The sequence below is a fragment of the Denticeps clupeoides genome, chromosome 17 (genome assembly GCF_900700375.1).
Source record: "Denticeps clupeoides chromosome 17, fDenClu1.1, whole genome shotgun sequence".
In the NCBI taxonomy this organism is placed as follows: domain Eukaryota; kingdom Metazoa; phylum Chordata; class Actinopteri; order Clupeiformes; family Denticipitidae; genus Denticeps; species Denticeps clupeoides.
The window spans coordinates 5140612-5158291 of record NC_041723.1 but is presented as its reverse complement, the minus strand read 5'-3'; the positions used below and the strand labels follow the sequence as shown (position 1 = coordinate 5158291).

At 41.2% G+C, this 17680-nt stretch overlaps 4 protein-coding genes and 3 non-coding genes across 10 annotated transcripts; 1 reads left to right on the top strand and 6 right to left on the bottom strand.

The window, feature by feature from the left end:
• Window positions 1-1683: 1683 nt before the first annotated feature.
• Window positions 1684-5102, bottom strand: rpl4 (ribosomal protein L4). The gene is made up of 10 exons (XM_028958967.1): window positions 4972-5102; window positions 4022-4193; window positions 3798-3904; window positions 3345-3483; window positions 2930-3054; window positions 2721-2850; window positions 2379-2535; window positions 2212-2295; window positions 1920-2040; window positions 1684-1845 (listed from the first exon to the last, which is right to left on the bottom strand). The coding sequence occupies exons 1-10, from the start codon at window positions 4972-4974 to the stop codon at window positions 1741-1743; spliced, it is 1143 nt and encodes a 380-aa protein (XP_028814800.1). The 5' UTR covers window positions 4975-5102; the 3' UTR covers window positions 1684-1740.
• Window positions 2609-2676, bottom strand: LOC114767541 (small nucleolar RNA SNORD18). The gene has a single exon (XR_003742964.1). It is a non-coding gene; the product is annotated as a small nucleolar RNA SNORD18 (small nucleolar RNA).
• LOC114767548 (small nucleolar RNA SNORA35) lies at window positions 3168-3297 on the bottom strand. The gene has a single exon (XR_003742969.1). It is a non-coding gene; the product is annotated as a small nucleolar RNA SNORA35 (small nucleolar RNA).
• On the bottom strand, window positions 4274-4372 carry LOC114767542 (small nucleolar RNA SNORD16). The gene has a single exon (XR_003742965.1). It is a non-coding gene; the product is annotated as a small nucleolar RNA SNORD16 (small nucleolar RNA).
• A 394-nt stretch (window positions 5103-5496) lies between the features above and the next one.
• zwilch (zwilch kinetochore protein) lies at window positions 5497-12077 on the top strand. 3 transcript variants are annotated; one of them, XM_028958962.1, is made up of 19 exons: window positions 5497-5682; window positions 5899-5938; window positions 6029-6121; window positions 6210-6331; window positions 6430-6617; window positions 6848-6927; window positions 7016-7171; window positions 7326-7397; window positions 7464-7557; window positions 7659-7711; window positions 7873-7987; window positions 8080-8159; window positions 8374-8542; window positions 8719-8747; window positions 8831-8967; window positions 9442-9537; window positions 9648-9763; window positions 10153-10250; window positions 11450-12077. In XM_028958962.1, the coding sequence occupies exons 1-18, from the start codon at window positions 5630-5632 to the stop codon at window positions 10239-10241; spliced, it is 1782 nt and encodes a 593-aa protein (XP_028814795.1). In that variant the 5' UTR covers window positions 5497-5629; the 3' UTR covers window positions 10242-10250; window positions 11450-12077. The 3 variants fall into 3 exon arrangements, 2 of the variants coding, with proteins under 2 accessions (XP_028814795.1, XP_028814794.1); XR_003742921.1 differs by having other exon boundaries at window positions 9648-10059; window positions 10153-12077; XM_028958961.1 differs by having other exon boundaries at window positions 10153-12077.
• Window positions 10325-16370, bottom strand: lctlb (lactase-like b). Of its 2 annotated transcripts, XM_028958964.1 has the most exons (16): window positions 16286-16370; window positions 16136-16187; window positions 14380-14544; window positions 14113-14273; window positions 13811-13898; window positions 13627-13736; window positions 13369-13497; window positions 13187-13282; window positions 13048-13102; window positions 12802-12963; window positions 12440-12714; window positions 11906-12032; window positions 11587-11786; window positions 11246-11309; window positions 10716-10760; window positions 10325-10648 (listed from the first exon to the last, which is right to left on the bottom strand). In XM_028958964.1, the coding sequence occupies exons 3-16, from the start codon at window positions 14504-14506 to the stop codon at window positions 10533-10535; spliced, it is 1755 nt and encodes a 584-aa protein (XP_028814797.1). In that variant the 5' UTR covers window positions 14507-14544; window positions 16136-16187; window positions 16286-16370; the 3' UTR covers window positions 10325-10532. The 2 variants fall into 2 exon arrangements, with proteins under 2 accessions (XP_028814797.1, XP_028814796.1); XM_028958963.1 differs by lacking the exons at window positions 16136-16187; window positions 16286-16370 and adding an exon at window positions 15585-16124.
• Window positions 16149-17650, bottom strand: snapc5 (small nuclear RNA activating complex, polypeptide 5). The gene is made up of 4 exons (XM_028958968.1): window positions 17183-17650; window positions 16840-16955; window positions 16680-16754; window positions 16149-16540 (listed from the first exon to the last, which is right to left on the bottom strand). Exons 2-4 carry the CDS (start codon window positions 16951-16953, stop codon window positions 16355-16357), a joined length of 375 nt encoding a protein of 124 aa, XP_028814801.1. The 5' UTR covers window positions 16954-16955; window positions 17183-17650; the 3' UTR covers window positions 16149-16354.
• Window positions 17651-17680: the final 30 nt, after the last annotated feature.

The following is a 17680-nucleotide window of genomic DNA, read 5'->3' as shown; positions in this document are numbered from 1 at the left end:
AAATTTAGAGCCCTGGACATCAACACCTCACTTTGCAACTGGATTATGGACTTTCTGACCAGCAGACCACAGCATGTAAGGTCAGGCCACATCCGCTCCACTACTGTCACGCTCAACACTGGTGTACCACAGGGCTGTGTGCTGAGCCCCTTCCTCTACTCCCTCTTCACCCACGACTGCCGACCTATGTATGGATCAAACTCCGTTATTAAGTTTGCAGATGACACCACGGTGATAGGTCTCATCGACAACAACGATGAGACTGCCTACAGGGAGGAGGTCCAGCATCTGGCCACTTGGTGCACATAAAATAACCTTCTTTTAAACACCACCAAGACCAAGGAGCTCATTGTGGACTTCAGGAGGGAGAGAAGAGGCTCGCATGATCCCATCCACATCAATGGGATGACTGTGCAGCCTGTTACATCCTTCAAGTTCCTGGGGACCCACATCTCAGAGGACCTGTCCTGGAGCATTAACACCTCCAGCCTGGTCAAGAAGGCTCACCAGCGCCTCTTCTTCTTGAGAACATTAAAAAAGAACCAGCTACCCACTACCATCCTGCTGAACTTTTACCGCTCTACAATAGAGAGCATCCTTACCAGCTGTCTCACAGTGTGGTATGGAAGCTGCACTGTTGCTGAGCGTAAGGCGATGCAGCGGGTGGTGAAAACTGCCCAGCGCATCACAGGGACTCCACTTCCATCCATTGAGGAAATCCAGAGGAAGCACTGTCTGCGTCGAGCTCACAGTATTCTTAAGGACTCCTCCCACCCGGCCCACGAACTGTTCTCTCTCCTGCCTTCAGGCAGACGGTTCAGGCTACCACGGACAAGAACCAGCAGAACAGCTTTTTTCCCAGAGCTGTTTCCTTGCTGAACTCCTCTGCCACCCCCCCCCATACACTCCTGATAATCACTGCACTGTACTATCACTTTGTACTGCACATATCACTTTATGTATATATATATAACTTAACTTATTTGAACTGTATCCTGCACTTGCTGCTTATTGCACTTCTGGTTAGACCTAAACTACATTTCGTTGCCCTGTACTTGTACATGTGTAATGACAATAAAGTTGAATCTAATCTAAAAAAAAACATGGGAAGGGATGTGCGACGCCGCCGTTGGACCTCAACTACCCACTGCTCCAAAACGATCAACTGTAGAACTTACAATAAATGTTATATTTATTGTAATCCCGAACCACAAGGTACAGTCCCCACACTGCTCTCCAGGCACCAGTCATGGCTGCCCACTGCTCGCTAAGGGTGATAAGTGCAGAGGACACATTTTGTTGTGTCTCCCCATGCTGTGCTGCAGTGTTTCACAATGGCAAGAACTTTACATTTCAGGTTCATTGTTTCAGTCAGAGGCAGAAGAAGTGGACTTTACAGGATGGCTCTGCAGCACAATTTGGCTGAACCAGCCTGAACGACACTTGTGTGTAAATGTTTTATGGGACACCACTGCAAAACGTTTGAAGCAGTTTGTTGTAACAGAACCAACTAGACAAGTATGCTTTAAATAGCAAAAAGTTACACCAAGTTGTTACATAAAATTAAGTAAAAGTGATGCAGTGCAAGGAGTACATTGTGCTTAAGATTATAAACTTGTTGAAATAAAAAGCATTACCATTCACACTTATCCTGCTGTCTTTGTAAAAGAGAACCATAGACTGTATCTTTAACATTTGTTTTATTTGAAAGCATAATTGAACTCCAGAGTCTCCGTGTTTTTAGCTCGACTTTGCTGCTGGGGCAGCTGCAGGGGCAACTGCAGGCTTCTTGGCCTTGCCAGTCTTTTTGGGCTTCTTCTTGGATTTCAGCATTTTCGCCTTGATCTAAAACAAAATCAAGGTCACAGGATCAGATCTGCAAATGAGCACCCTGTTCAAGTTTGACGGGTGGTACTTACAGCAGGGTCGTGCATAAGGATAGCACGGCGACGAGCTGTCTTGGCATATGGGTTGAGTTTCATCATAACCCTCAAGTTCTTCAAAGGGTTCTTCTTCAGCACCCTACGTTGAATCTTTTTGCTGTAGACAAAAATCACTTTGTTAACACACAGCTTAGAATGCAAACCAGAGGAAACATGTGATCGAAGACTCAGTACTTCCAATGTAATCACCTGTCAGAAATCAAAAACGGCCAGAAAAATCTCACTTCATGTTCATATGAGAAATGCTGGCCGGGTCTTAGCCACTTACTTTGGAGAACGAAGTGCTTTCTGGACTACCTCACTCTTCAGAATCCTGGTCAGATCTGTGTTGTTCATTTTGTGCATTGGCAGGCTGAAAGAGACAAGAGCCATGGGAGCGTAAATTGCAGAAAATATCACAATGTGTTCCACATACAAAATACCATCTGGACTCACTTGTAGTCCACCTTCAGAGAAGAGGTTTTGCGCCAGGTGCCATAGAGATCATCCAGCTTGCGGAAGGCGCTCTCAGTCCAGATGCAGAAACGGCCGATGTGGCCTCCAGGAGCCAGCCTCAACAGATTCAGCTTGTTCACGTTCTGCAATGTGATACCTGAGAACATGATTTTCATATTAAATTAAAAAAAAGAACGTTTTAAAATAAATAAATAAAAAAAAACCGCGAATGGCTCAGACCTTCCATTAAAATCACAAGTTTCAGAAACACGGACATAGAAGTGAATCATCATTGCTGTGAAAACAAAGCTTAAAAAAAAAAAAAAAGAATAAAGTACACACCAGGAATGTTCCTGAAAGCCCTGGTAACACCATTGTCTTCGTTGTACACAATGCACGGCCCCTTCCCCTGGATACGTCTACGATTCCTCATCTTACCCTTGCCTGCGCGAATGCGCTGAGATGCGTAGACCTGGAGGAGGAAAAACATTAGAGGGATAATTTAAATACTGAATTAGCTTTCTGGCCTTGCAAGTCACTAATGTATGTACCTTCTTAATGTCGTTCCAGGCCTTGAGCTTCTTCAGCAGAAGCACTGCTTCCTTGGTCTTCTTGTATCCCTCAACTTTGTCATCAACAACAAGTGGGACCTCAGGAATCTCCTCAATGCGATGACCTACCAGAGATGGTTAAGTGAAGTGGGTTGTTTTAACAGCAAAGCCAATTAGACAAGTTCTCTTAAAATGTATATTAAAAAAAAAAAACCTTAGCACTAGATGTGGTGCAAACATCTGTTCTCAGCCTTCGAAAGGGAGGCACCAATAGTTTAGCACAGCCCTTCTGCTAACTGAGGTTTTTCTAGCACTGGACTGATTCTGGAGTACCGGTGAAAAGGTGTTCCACTCAGTTTACAATGCATAGCTGTAGCGGGACAGTGTGCCACAATTGCCTTAACATGCGACCTACCTTTGGACATAACCAGGGCAGGAAGGGCAGAGGCAGCCAGTGCTGAGCAGAGGGCGTAGCGCTTCTGGGTGATGTTGATCCTGCGGTGCCAGCGACGCCAGGTCTTTGTGGGGGCGAACATGCGACCACCACGGCACATCTACACCAAAATCAAGGACCAAACTCTGACATAATACATTACTTTTCTACCTGCTCAGATTATGGATTTGTCACCCTCTTTGTTCACAGAGTAGAAGTGACAAATCACAGGAAGCACATACAACGTTGAAATGAACAAGTAAAAACATCCAAAACCCAAAGAGAACACTCTTCCATCAATCAGTTCCCTTAATTGACATGTTTCCAAACTGCACTATCATAAGGAATGCAGTCAGAATTACTTGATAGTTACGGTTACTGTGGAGTCTTATGCTGACTACCAGGCTGTCTGCTTTGACGATTGAACAAGGATACATTTCCAAAGGCACCCTGGCCGGAGCGGTGAGTACCACCACCTCGCACACGGGGGATACGAGCCACAGCTCTACCTGTGCCCCAGGACTCAGCACTGGTCTGGTGACCTGAAATAGAGATTCATGACCCCTTTAGACACTTACAGCAGCTCAATTAATCTCATCAACTTCGAGAATTATCAGCAGGGCCTAAACAATAAACTGCTGCATATAAACCACACTTACCGGCCAATTCACTGACCGCGTACGGTTGGCGGTTGTTCTTGCGCATGTTGGTGTGCACGAAGTTCACAATGTCGGGGCGAATGGGCGCCCTGAACACTGCCGGCATGACCACATTTTTGCCGGATGCTTCTCCTTTCTCGGAGTACACCGAGATCAATGGTCTGGCACAGGCCTAGTGAGAAGGGAGATAAGTCAATGAATTTTACTACTTATGCACGTCGGACAAGCCAACTATATGACCAACTCAACTCTTGCTCAGACTTTTTCTTTCATCAAACAACTGTGCCAGCATGTGACAGCAGGCAACTGTCGCTCAACACAGAGTCGGACGCAAATTACACCATCATAGCAAGATATAATCATACCAGAACAAGGTCCAGCAATAAGTGTTCAAAAAAGGGTGAAAATTATCCTTTAAACATTTAATGCCATGTGCACGAAGGTGTATGAAACACTAGATTAAAAGTGACGTTTGCATCAAAATTCTGTCTATTATCGTAAAGTGAAACATAACTACCATAAAAATGTATAATGAAAAACACTAGTCCGTTTAGCGTAGGATAAATTAGAGTAGCTTACATCTGCTAACAGGCTACTGCATTGCGGCCTAAAACACCGATTTATAAATGAGATTGCCTACAAACTGCGAATCGGACAACGCCACTCGACGCAGGCTACTTCATTTTTTTTAATGTTACACAATAGATATATACACAGTGGGTAATAGAGTTAATGTGAGTTTAAGCGCGGCTAACCCGTAGTTGTGACTCTTTACGCTGCTCACGCACTCACACGTGTCCATGAGGGCTTAAAATGGCTCCCTCAACCGAGGTACCGCAACTCGAAACCTGACCAACAAACTACGCTCGCACTCAGAACGCACAGCGCCGGAACACCGCTGGGGCTACACGCGATATCCTACTTGGGCAGAAAGGGCGACAAATATTCACCATTTTACTGTAAATTTCACGGCTCGCCGGGAACCCACTCCTCACTCAATGGCGGCCACGGAAGAAAAGGAAGACGGAGCCTCCTCTTCCACCATATGTGTCCGTCCGCGATCCTCCGACTTCCGACAGCAATACGATTTGCCCTTTTTTAGCCCTTAACCGGAAAAATATGGTCCCATAATATTTGTATCATCAAAAATAATTGCATTATCTTTAATGTTCACCTTCAAGGTTAATAAAAAATAATATTAAATAATTTAACCTATTGGAACTACTTAGGTTGTCCCTGGCGGATGACAGAGGCAAACTTACCGGACTACTTGCATCTGCTTCCACAAACCATAAACTTGTTTATAATTTAAATATTAAAACAGACATAAGCTCATTCAAATAAAAGTTTCTCATTACATATTTAAATATACATACAACTAATTATCTTTTGCTGTTTCTTTATTCGCGTTCACTCTTTTGACTTCACGCATGCTCGGTGAACTTTGACCGGAATGACACAGTTGTGGCGGGTAGTGTCAAAATTAGCGGCGTGCTATACATCCGGCAAGTCTCTGATTTTAACAAGTAGTTTCTAAGTCATTGTTTTTTTTTTATTTTAGTTTACTCAAGTATACATTGTTTTCTTTTGGCATACGTTCTATTATATATGATGGGTTCAACAATCATAGCTGATGCCAACCGATTCATGAAATCTCTCAAGTGAGTGTTTCAAAAATTGCCTATGAATCCAGATACTCTTGCTTACCGAGTTAGCTGTTTGATAAAAAAGTAGTTTATTTATTGGCTAATTTCAACAGATAATTACATATACATACGATACGTTTCCTGTTCTAGAGCCTTTTTGTAGGTTAAATTATATGGGATGCAAACCATTTTTCTTTTAATTAGTTATGTAATTTTTTTTACGATTTGCAGTACATGTCAAGATGATGCCACTGAGTGTTTTGCCACTGAGGTACATTTTTCATGACTTTCTCAGTTAGTTATCTACAGTAAATGCCACTCGTCCTGACACGTTTTATAAGATTTTATGCTGTGGGTCTAGGAAGGTATCCAGATCTCACTTGTCCAGGAGGAGAAGGTACCCCTGTCCAGCATCCTCAAGGGAAGCCAGCAGATCTTTATCTGTGAACAAAAGGTGTGTGACTGTAACACTTAAATAGAAAGTGATTGAATCATGATTGGTAAATTGGTACAATTAGATTCATTTTTTTTATTTACTGCAGCATCTGCAAAGTGATCTACACACTTTGAGCAGCATTGCCGAAGAGGGGTCAACCTGTGAGGACCAGGTCAGCAACACACCCAGAGATACTGGAACTCGGCCTCTTACAGTGATGAAAGCGAGGTGACTTGTTTAAAAAAAAATCTCCTTCAATATTCTACACCTTGATTCGGTTTATCAAAGAAAAGTAAGAAGATGCAAACTGCGCTTTGTTTTCTCAGAGAGCTGCTTTCATGGTACACCTTGTCCCAGAACCCACACATGCCTCACGTGCTGTATGCAGCTATACCCCCTGTCTGGGTATGCTGTGATATGTCTGATACAGCAGGCACTGCCTGGCTGGGAGCAGAATCCATCTGTACTGACAACAAAGTCAATGCAATTAAGTTGTACTCTGTTTGCTGCAAAGGTAAAAAAAAAAAATTAAGTGTTAAAAAGTTTTCCACTGTTGCAGTGATCTTTGATTTATGGGGGTGGCACAATAAAGACAATAACACAACACTTTATTGCCATGATGATAGTTTGTTTGGGCACTTATGTATAGTATTATATCATGGTATTCTTTTTGAGGTCAAGTGGCAGAATTTGCCCACTGTCACTCTGTGTCTTACTCAAGCTTTAATAGAAATGTTACTTTAGGTGCGACTGTGGAAAACTCATCATTGATCACATTGGATGAACTGAAGCAAGAACATCAGCGGAGGCACCATGCGACTACAGTAAGACGCCAGAGTGCACTGACCCTTGTTTGTCCTGTTTTGCTGAATGAATCAGCAACCGTTCCCTTATTTGTCCTGTGCCTCTTAGGTGACTACAAAAGGCTGTGCTCAGTACAGCCTGTTGGGTGCTACAGTGGTGGAAAACTCAATAATTGAATCAAACCGCTCTGTAATTGCTGATTTTCAATGGCGCAATGTGGAGAAAGTGCTGGAGACGCCGCCTCTGTCCGCACATGCAGCTCTGGTGAGCAATGCAGACTCCTCATAAAAATAACAGTGAGCCTATTTGATGTCAGTCATGGTAAACATAGGGTCAACTCTGAAACACATACATTGTATTTGCCAGAGCATTCATGCAAATATTTGAGCACAATAATATTTTGCGTTCTGTTTGTCAGTTTATCAAGGTGACTGTTGGAGATATGAAGAGCTCCACATATCAGACATACAAAGAGCTGGAATTCCTTGATGTAAGTATTGTACCGTTTTGCTAATATGTTTTGGTGTAGTTATGACATAAAGCAATTGCTTCTCAGATTCTTGCAGAAGGTCTCAGGACAGGTGAGACTGAATGGCTGGACCCTCCAGACCCCAAATCTGCTGTAGATTTGACTCGTGCCTTAATAGAAGGTACATTTTAGTGTGGACATATAATTATTTTCTCTAAATGTGTTCATTTAGCCATTTGACTTGTTAATATCTGCATAGACTGATAAAGCCTTAAATTGCAGAATTAGAGAACATCGGAAACAACATTCAAGGACAAGCAGCAAAAGCAACAGAGGTTAAAAAAAAAAATATATATATATATATATATATATTTAAATAATACATTGCATTATATTATAAATGTGTATTGTTGCAGTAAGTAAGTGAATAAATATTTTTTTTAATAAGCAGGTGAAGCAGATTTTTAAACTCATACAATGTTGTTTCTCCTAATAGTCACAAAAAAGCCGAGCAGAACAGTCAGCCACTAGACTGAACATTTTTGATTCAGTGATTCTCGAACGGGGAGACTTGGATTTTACAGAACAGCTTTGGGTGAAGATGAGGAGGAGTGAGGCTTCCATTCTGACTTATGTTTTTAATATTCATATTGGTGATTCAGTGCACAAACGTCTGAATTTTGAGTTTACTTTTGTGTTGTAGGTGTGACCTCGTATCAGGATGTGACAGACTGTCTGAAGATGGTCATTAAAGCAGTCAGATATGGTCAGATCAAACCATGGGTCAGTAGACCTTTGTTTTTTTTCCCCTTTTACCTAGTTTTGATTGAATAGGACATGGTGTCATGCTATTGTCTATTGTGAATAAGCCATCAATTAATATTCCTGAATTACTTCTGTAACTGCACTGTGCAAATTTAGATAAATTTTAGGAATTTGTTGTGAAGGACTATATTAAACACTGAATTCTATTTTTTCTCTCTCTTTCCTGGATCAGATTCACAGAAACAGTAGCAACTCGCTCAGTAAACTCATCCTGCAGTCATACCAGCAGCAGCAGCAGCAGCAGGTGGACACCATCAGCCTGACAGGACTCATGCCAATCCAGATGCTGCTGGAGATGGGGCTGGACAAGATGAGGAAAGATTACATCAACTACTTCATCGGTAGTCTTTCTCCATTCCCCTCTGTGAACTGAGGATCATTGTCCATTTTTGCCACAATACTGTGATGTGTTGTCTCAGTGATTTCTTTTGTGAATTACACACACACACAAACACACACACACACATATATATGATTTATTTAGTTATACTGCTAAACCAAATCCCATCTGTCCTAGGTATGGAACTAACAACACTAAATTACCTGGTGAGTAGTTCCCATGAAATATAAGAGCATCATTGTAATATATAGCCACTTATTGCTTTAAGAAAACACATTTCCATTTCCAGAGTTACTACCTAAACACAGAGATAGACCTGCAAGAGCAACTAATCAGAGTGAAGAAATTGCACCATCTGCTGGAAATAATGGAGACCTGCACCACCTTCCTCAACCTGCCCTATGAGCGCTTGTTTCACTTTACACAGTGAGTTACATGTAACAGCTTTACGTAATTTCATTACAGGAAAAGTGTAATTGTACACTATTAATCATTACAAAAATTATATAATTTAATATTTTTTGATATATAATTTTGATCTTGTAGGAATCATGGGTGTGGCATTTGTGTCAGCCAATCAGGCTGCGGTGTCCGCTGACTTAAAAAAAATCCCTGTGAAGTGGACTTTATTAGTTGAATGTGATAAGTCACCGGTCCTAACATTGAACCTGTCAGTTCTTTTCTTCCAGGTTACACTGCCAGGTTACAAAATTTCAAAATGGTTGGGAAGTTAGTATTATTAATAATTTTGAAAAGTAATAAAATTTTATTAGTTTCACTGCTTTTTAAATAGGGAAACTTGTAATTGTAACAAATTACATTTCCAAAGTAACCTTCCCGACAGTGTACATACTAGATTCTACACAAGTCACATGAATTGTATTGTGCTGCTTGTTTCAGGTCCTGTTTGCAGTATTATAAAACAAGTGCCTATAATGAAGACCATGCATTTCAAATGCAAGTAAAGCCAGCACAAATCAGTTGCTTATGCCAGAAGTGAGTTGATTTGTTAAACATTACTGTGGTGGAGTCTGGTTTTGCATGAAACACCCTGGTCTAGTATGAACCACCATGTTACGAACTTTGCATCTGTCTGTCATCAACAGAGAAAAACCCATATCCTGGGGTGTGGAGCTATCCAGTGGCCAGGGCTGTCGAGAGGTCAAGACTTCCTCCTACTTTAGTGACAAGCCCTTGGTGGATCATGCGACTTTTGACTCAGGTATAAGTAGGCTTTTTCACAGCTTTACAACTGTGCTCTGTGTGTGTGTGTGTATACACTCACTACAGCTCTCTCTACAGTGGGGGGCAAATGAAGATAATCCTAATTCCGTGTCATTAATTCCTTACAAACGAACTGTTTATATAAAACTCAATATGTAGTAACATTGTTCATTGTGGTGGCCTAGCGAGTAAGGAAGGTGACTCAAATCCCGAATCAAGGTGCCACTGAGGTCCCATTGTAAGGTACCATCCCCACATGGTGGCCCACTGCTCACTAATGGTGATGGATTAAATGTGAGGACAAATTTTGTTTTGTGCACTGTGATTGCTGTGCAGTGTATCACAATGACAAAAAAAGCACTTTCACAACTTTTTCCTGTGCTACAGATGGGCTGTTTGATAGAACAGTAATCGATGAGAATAAGCAGGTCCCTTACTACAGCACCATGGTGACCTGCAGCCTGGTCAACTTCTAAAGCACACAGGTCAGTGTGTCTGTATGGATCCTCCTCATAACTTCTCCAGACTGTTCAATTATTCTCCAATGACAAATGACAAATCAAGGTAATATATTTATTTAAACATTCATTCACGTCATCTTCACTACCAGAAGTACTAATGCTAAATAATGTCTGAACAAACAATTTTTTTATAATGCATAATAATGTTTCTTTTAGACCCAAAATAATTCATAAAATTGACTAGCCACTCATTTCTGTTATAAATGGTTATTTTTAAAAATGATTGCATCATATTTAATGGGTTGCCTACTTGCGTCTGCGCAGTAGGAACATGAGGAATACTGCACTGAGCAGGATGCACAGAGTGCAGACCGTGGGGACGACGATCTCTGTTACCATCTCCATGTGGCTGGTCAGGGGATCTGAAACACAATGGTTATTCAAACAAACAGCTTAGGTTTGATGCACACGCAAATGTCTGATGCTCACCGTGAATAAGTCGGAGAATGTTAGCAGCCGTGCTCCGCTGTTGCTCTAATAAAGAAATGTAGAGACAAGGTGTTGGCATAGCAACCCTCTGAGGACTGCACTGCTATTCAAGCAGGTGACTTACAGAACTCCTCACATAACCATTTTAAGAGAAATACTTTTTTTTTTTTTGTAACAGCCTGATATAAACCCTTAGGGTTTAATATAATTAATAGTGAAAGATTTTAGCGAAAATAACATCCCTAGAAATTAAATGATGCAACATTTGCAGTTGAAGGCGTTAACTGAGATCGGTGACATGCTAGGATTTTACTAGGATAAATGTATAAAACATTTGCAGTTTTCAAATGCACCAGACATCCCTGAACTTTATCACGCAGCATCACTGCTTATTATCCATGGATTTTCTTCTAGCTGATGAGGCAACAATGAAAATTCCTGTTAGGGTGTCTTTGGATAGATAGTTTTCTTTGATTGCCTCCAGTTAGTTACCCAGCTTTATGTATTTCTTTTGCAAAAGATGTACAGACCTGCAGCTAGAAGCTGGTTGCTGGAAGAGCAGGTTTCTGTGGCTTTTCTCTTCCAGCTCTCAACCTAGAAATGGGGGTTGAAAAAGCATTGGTGTGCTTCAGGGATCCAGCAGGCTGAATTACAAACCAAGTTTACATATGCTTTATAGTTGTGGGTGGGTGTGTCTAAATAAGTAATTTTCATTTTGTTTTTTCTTTTTGCAGATTGGCAGATGTGATGTTCTTAAACAAAAAAAAATACATTTCAACACTGAAGCTTTCACTGTGGCATAAATATGTAATAAATTCCACTCGGTCTTGTGTAAAATCACCACTGTAAATGTATAGTAAATTGTGTTTACCTCTCTCTGACTGGGGAATCCATTGGCGCTGATGATTCGCTTGTAAAACTGAACAGAGGCCTTGGGGTAGCGAGGCTTCTTGTGGTTTCTGAAGTCAACGTAGTACAAACCAAACCTCTCCGAGTATCCCTCATCCCACTCAAACTTATCCAGTAGAGACCAGGCAGTGTAACCTTTAACGTTCACGCCATCTTTTATAGCTTTGTTGAAGAAAAGAAAATGGTCATAATGGTCACCCTTCGTCTTGGTGTTTTTGATCAGGGTGGTCTGTAGATGGGTCAGCTGTGCTGAGGAAGGCAAAATCTAATATTAAACTCACCTTTCAGCATTTCATTGATGTATTCCTTGAAATACTGTATTCTCCAGTCATCACACAGCTCTGTACACATCATCTTTTCTGAGACCCCGTTCTCTGTGATGTAGATGTCTGGATTCCCATACTGAGTCTAAGACATAAAGATATAGTACATGCACATAACTTTAGTAGTTTTTTACCAGGGATTTCATGATGTACCATAAATCAGCTAAAAAATATGAGGATTAAAACTTTTTTTTTTTTTTTTTAAACTGAAAAGCAAATCTTTCCTTCACCACTGCCTCTGTGCACAAGCAAGAAATTTTAATATATTCTTTCTATGCTATTGCTTAGAAGGCACACTTTCAAGATGAAATTGTACATTAGAATGACTATGCAAAATCGTTTATTATGCTACTATATGGCTCTTCAAATCATGGTTTTCACTGTTCTACTTGAAGTTCCTATGGTCAGCCACAGGAATTGTTAGTTTTAAGTTCCACCCTTTGAAGAACCATTCTTTTTAAAAAAAGACATTTTAAAACATATTTTATGCACCTTCACAAAGTTAAGGAGGCGGCGGAATCCCCATGGGACTGCATACAGCCACTCAGAGCCTGGGTCAGGCCAGCGAGGGTCCACCAGCTCAGCCACATCCCTGTCGGTGAAGTAGGCGCCGCCGCGGCCGGTGGGGTAGCTCTTCTGTGTGATGTAGCGGGTGGTAAAGTGGCCAATGCCCAGGAAGTCACAGGTGCCCTTTATGTAGCTCCTTTCCTGAGAGGAGAAGGTGGGCAGGCGAGAAGTTCCTAAACCCTGCTGGGCACTCTTCCTACCTGAACGTATGGGGTGGGGGGAAGTGATTTTGTTAAGCTTGTGCAATGCGGAATTCATGCTGCATTATGGGAAATGACCGCTTTTACCAACAAACTCCTTCATCACTTGAGGATAATCTCCATGGAAGATGGGTGTTGCAAACCAGCCCATGTAGAACTGAACGTATCTCTCGGCTGCCTCAATGTCCTTCTGGTTGGTGATGTCCACCGGCTCTCCCCAGTCTCCAGCCAGAGAGATCCCAACCATGCCTGCAAGAGGCAACCCAGAGAGTCAAAACCAAAGCTGTTGCCATTAGCTGTTGGGTTTTCGTGCCGAACTGAGAGTCAGATTACCATTCTGTTTGCTTCTCCAATGAGTGTCATAAGTGTGCCAAACTTTTGCATGAGCCTGAAAGAGACCCAAAAAAAGTAGATATTATTTTACTTCCCATTTCCAATGCCTTAAAATATATATACGGCATGAGCACATCACCTTAATAATGTGATGAGCAGCCCGATAAGCACCAGTCCCCCTCAGTTTCAGCCCAGGAGCATGTTCCCCAGTCTCATAACCTTCCACTGCTACTGCCTGCAAGGAATAAAATGAATAAACTGATGCTGCACTTCTTATGTTTTTTTTTTGTTTTTTTGTAAGATACAATAGACTGCTCCTACCCAAGGGTTATTGAAGGTTATCCAGTATTTAACCCGGTTCCCGAATCGCTCAAAGCAGAGGTTGGCAAATTCGTTGAAGTAATTAATCATACTGACATTCTGCCATCCACCATATTTATCTTGTAACAACTGAAAGAGACACATACACACACACACACACACATATATATATATATAGAGAGAGAGAGAGTGTGTATGGATGCAGAAGTTGCTTTTTATTCTCCAAAAATTGGAAATAATTATTTGCATTATGAGTACCTGGGGTAGGTCCCAGTGATACAATGTAACAATTGGGGTGATGTCGTTCTCAAGGAGACTGTCAATCAGACTGTCATAGTACTCGATTCCTTTCTCGTTCACATGGTCTGCTGCAATTATACAATTGTTGCATGTCAATCACCCACAAGGTCATTTTTTAATGCCTCATTATTAGATCACTTACACTTGATCCCTGTGGGTATGATCCTGGGCCATGAGATGGAAAAGCGATAGTGGTTGAGCTTTAGTTCCTTGATCAGTGAAATGTCCTCCTGCACAAAAGGAAAAGCAAGTGGGCCGGACAGCCATTCCTTTTTAATTTCTATTGTTGATATCCAGCATATTACAGTAAATTTGGTGTATTTCAGCATAACAATGTTTTGCTGGTTTGCAGGTTATCAATTATGTTGGGAACTACAGTTAAGAGCGCCCACTGTTGCACTCTCCAATGATGAAGCTTTTTGGTTAAAGTCTCATTTGCATTACCTTGACTTTGTAGTAGCTTTCACATGAGGAGTCTCCAGTGTCATTGAAGAATACTTTTCCTTTTTTATGGGAGAACACATCCCAGATACTCAGTCCTTTTCCATCTTGGTCCCAGGCTCCTTCTGTTTGGTAGGCTGAACTGCCGGCACCCCACGAAAATCCTGCCAGTGGAGATGGAACCCATGTTATCCCAATCCAAGGCCTACTGAATGCCAGTCTGGTCATGCAAACCGCTCAGACATGTCTCGAAGTTACTGGGTAATATACCAGTTGGAAAAGTGCCATAATAGAAGGAGCCGTGGTTGTTCTTTGTCCAGTCGAAGTCCTCAGCCGCAGACAGACACAGCACCAGCACAAGCACATGGCATGTCCTCGTAACACAGCGAAGCAGCATGGTAAATAAGCCACTCTCTTGGCGGTCCACGTAAAAACCTACACAAAGGGGAGCTGCGGCTCCATTGTTCAAGGAGCCGCAGAGCAAGTATATTTAACAATGTGGGAAAAAAGACCTTTTTGTTTAAAAAGATTGAAAAAAAAAAAAAAAAAACACTATGGATACTATTGTTTTCTTTTGGCCCAACAAAATATATATCAATGCTCTTCCCCAGTTAAGCCTTAACAGTTCAGGGACAAATTTGTACAGCAGTGCAAACTAATACTGTAGGAATGTTATTGCATGCATTACTGCAGAAACATTTGTCATTGACACGTTTAATTTAGTTTTTATAAAATGCAATATATTTGCATTTACATGTTTAAACATTTAAGTAGTAAAGTATAGAAATCATAAAACATATGACCCATGCAATGTTAACCTCTGCAGAATTGTATTTGAGCAACCACAACACATTTTAGATTAATCAGGCTAGATGGTTGATGAAATAGTCTTGTCCATTCTTAGAGCAATGTCTCAATATGAAATTATAAATGATGATCATAATTTACCACCACTTTTGTACACATGCATGTACATGTGACAACATCAGGTTGGTCTAAGAAAAATTACATGAAAAGGATGAAATACCAGTCGACAATTCTTTTTTTCGGCTTTCAGCACTGTGGCTCTACACCTGCAGCCACCAGTCGGCCTGGAAGCGTCCAGCACGCTCCTCACTATCCAGGAGGTCTTGTGACCCGAAAACCCACCCATTGAAAGTCAATGGACTGTAAGTTTATTTTGCAAAGGTGGACAGATGTCTAACAAACTGGGGCTTTCAGCTGCAAAGCTGAAGCTAAGTTTACAAAGGTAGGGATGATACTTGTTTTGGTAAAACCATTGAATAATAATTAAGAATATTATTATAAAGATAAAATAAAGATATATAGATTTTATGTACTTAAATTCTTGTTCATTTTCACGTACATAAATTGCACAACATGCCAAAAATCGACAAATTAATACCGCAACATGAACTCTTAACAATGAACTCTTATCATTTTTGGTAAATCTCATAAAGCTAGAATGAACAGACCTGTTCTTTTCAGGAATTCTCTCTCCCTGTAGTGAATTATATGAGGAAAGCTCTATGAACCGTTACAGTTCCCATCGGCTGGCGTGATCTACAATGGCCTGGTAACAAACATGGTTTCTTCAGGGCTATCCCAGCTTTTATTGGAACACGTGCTGCATTGTTTTTATTGCTGTTTGGGGGAAAAACGCTCAGTGACTGGCTTAGGACAGAAAGTGTTTACACTGCACAACGCTTTTGGGGTTCCACTGCAAAGGAATGTAAGGGACAGGCATATAGAGCTTCAGATTCCTGCACAAACCACTAATATATTGCATATTCCAGCAATGATCTTAGTAGTTTTTGTCTGTAACATTTCCCCATGAGAGAAAATCTAAATAGAGAACACCCATCAACCCCATTACCCCAAGGAAATAAAGTTCTAGAAACCTCCTGATAGAAACAGAAACAGCTGATGATGGAAAGACAAGTAATGACAAATATATTTATTTTTACTTGCAAGCTGTTCAATGTTTTTAACCATACAAAGAGAGCCACAAAAAGGAAAGACATACCTAACACTCCTCGTCTGTTTCACACATGTTTTCAATTGTGTAATACTGCAGTCTGAACATAAAGTAAGATAATAAAATAAATATGTTTGTTCAAGCAATGTGACAATGTATTTACAGATATTTTAATTAAATTAAAGAAGTCATTATCACCAATCAAGGCTGTTTCCTGCACTATGATTTGCAGGGAAGTCTTGAGACCAGTGTAAAAATCTAATAAGCTCAGTAATCATCTTCCTCCTCCTCCTCCCCATCTTCTAGCACCATCTGAAGTTCGTCGTCTTCTTCCTCCTCCTCCTCCTCTTCTTCTTCTTCTTCATCCTCTTCTTCCATATCAAAGTCTTTTTGTGCACCAAGGACTAGTTTTGTCTGGTTGATTTGACTCTCATCATCCGGATTGACCTCAACCTGCATAGAACACAGACCATGATTATACGTTTTGTGCAACCAGGAAATTTGGTAATGTTAGGTCATTCATATACTTGCATGCAACAATAAACTGAAAGCCCATGAACGGGGAAAGGAATGAATCTGTATATTCCAATACCTTGGAGACCTTCGGCTCTGCTGAGTTTTCTTGACTCTGAGCGCTGATCATCGACTGGAGGGCACCCTCTTCAAACTGCAAAATGCAAAGGCCACCAGGGCTTCAATGCAATAAAAACCACGTCGGAGCTGAAAGGCCAAACCCGCACGGACATGCTCACCTTGAGCCTGTTGAGCTGATCTTGCAGCAAGGCTTTGATTTTCAGCAATGTCTCCTCTTCTTTCTTCAGTTCCTGCAGACGACTAAACATTGTCTTCGTAGGTACCGATCTCATCCCTGCAGACAAAGGAAGACCTGAATTCATTTAGGTGAACGCAGCCAGTCGTGTAGCATAATGTCACCCATGCAATAAAAAGGCGAATCACGCAGAGCCGATCTTAAACGAAGTCGCACAAAAAGCTGGAGACCTGGCTGTGGCACTATGCTCGCTCGACAGGTAATAAAGCGTTAGTTAGCATTAGCTAAATAACACGTTTCGGTGTCAGCTTCCGAACAGAACGTACGTGTTTCGGCATCTGTTCACTGGCGCGTTTTAAGCGATTAAAAACGCGAAAACCTCAACACAACGTTCGCGTTGCACTTAAAACACCATTCTTCGTCCTTTCTTCCCAACGCCGTGTGGAGCGCGTCTCCGGGGAGAAATGGCGCCGCCTGCTGGAGCGGAGGGGCAGACGCAATTATTCGTTTTTCTTGCTTCGCGTCTAATTCCTACGTTATACCTGTGAAATTTAAAGCATATTATGGAATTGTGGAAGTCACGTTAGCATGTCATATACGGGGCAGTGGAAATGTTTTTTTTATACCATTAAAGTATTTTTGCCCAGTTAATCTGATTTAAATCTACAAATTTGAGGTTAGAATATATATTCTCAACTTTTTATATACAAGCAAATGCTTACATAGCTATTTTACTTCAATATATTATACTAATACAATGTAGACACCATATTCAGATATTTACTGGTTGATTGTCCGTGCCTGTCCATGATGGTGGCCTAAAA

What these genes read in the sequence shown, in the direction of transcription:
- rpl4 (XM_028958967.1), bottom strand. An exon ending in CCTGGAACGACATTAAGAAG is followed by an intron (nt 2,851 to 2,929) that starts GTACATACATTA and finishes TTCCTCCTCCAG; the next exon opens with GTCTACGCATCTCAGCGCAT. An exon ending in TCTCTGAAGGTGGACTACAA is followed by an intron (nt 2,296 to 2,378) that starts GTGAGTCCAGAT and finishes TGTCTCTTTCAG; the next exon opens with CCTGCCAATGCACAAAATGA.
- zwilch (XM_028958962.1), top strand. Translation starts at nt 5,630, where the DNA reads ATGATGGGTTCAACAATCATAGCTGATGCCAACCGATTCATGAAATCT. An exon ending in TCTTTATCTGTGAACAAAAG is followed by an intron (nt 6,122 to 6,209) that starts GTGTGTGACTGT and finishes TATTTACTGCAG; the next exon opens with CATCTGCAAAGTGATCTACA. An exon ending in TGTCCGCACATGCAGCTCTG is followed by an intron (nt 7,172 to 7,325) that starts GTGAGCAATGCA and finishes TCTGTTTGTCAG; the next exon opens with TTTATCAAGGTGACTGTTGG.
- lctlb (XM_028958964.1), bottom strand. Translation starts at nt 14,506, where the DNA reads ATGCTGCTTCGCTGTGTTACGAGGACATGCCATGTGCTTGTGCTGGTG. An exon ending in TTATGGCACTTTTCCAACTG is followed by an intron (nt 14,274 to 14,379) that starts GTATATTACCCA and finishes CTCCACTGGCAG; the next exon opens with GATTTTCGTGGGGTGCCGGC. An exon ending in TAACCTTCAATAACCCTTGG is followed by an intron (nt 13,283 to 13,368) that starts GTAGGAGCAGTC and finishes TATTCCTTGCAG; the next exon opens with GCAGTAGCAGTGGAAGGTTA.
- snapc5 (XM_028958968.1), bottom strand. Translation starts at nt 16,953, where the DNA reads ATGAGATCGGTACCTACGAAGACAATGTTTAGTCGTCTGCAGGAACTG. An exon ending in ATCAGCTCAACAGGCTCAAG is followed by an intron (nt 16,755 to 16,839) that starts GTGAGCATGTCC and finishes TGCATTTTGCAG; the next exon opens with TTTGAAGAGGGTGCCCTCCA. An exon ending in CAGAGCCGAAGGTCTCCAAG is followed by an intron (nt 16,541 to 16,679) that starts GTATTGGAATAT and finishes TGTTCTATGCAG; the next exon opens with GTTGAGGTCAATCCGGATGA.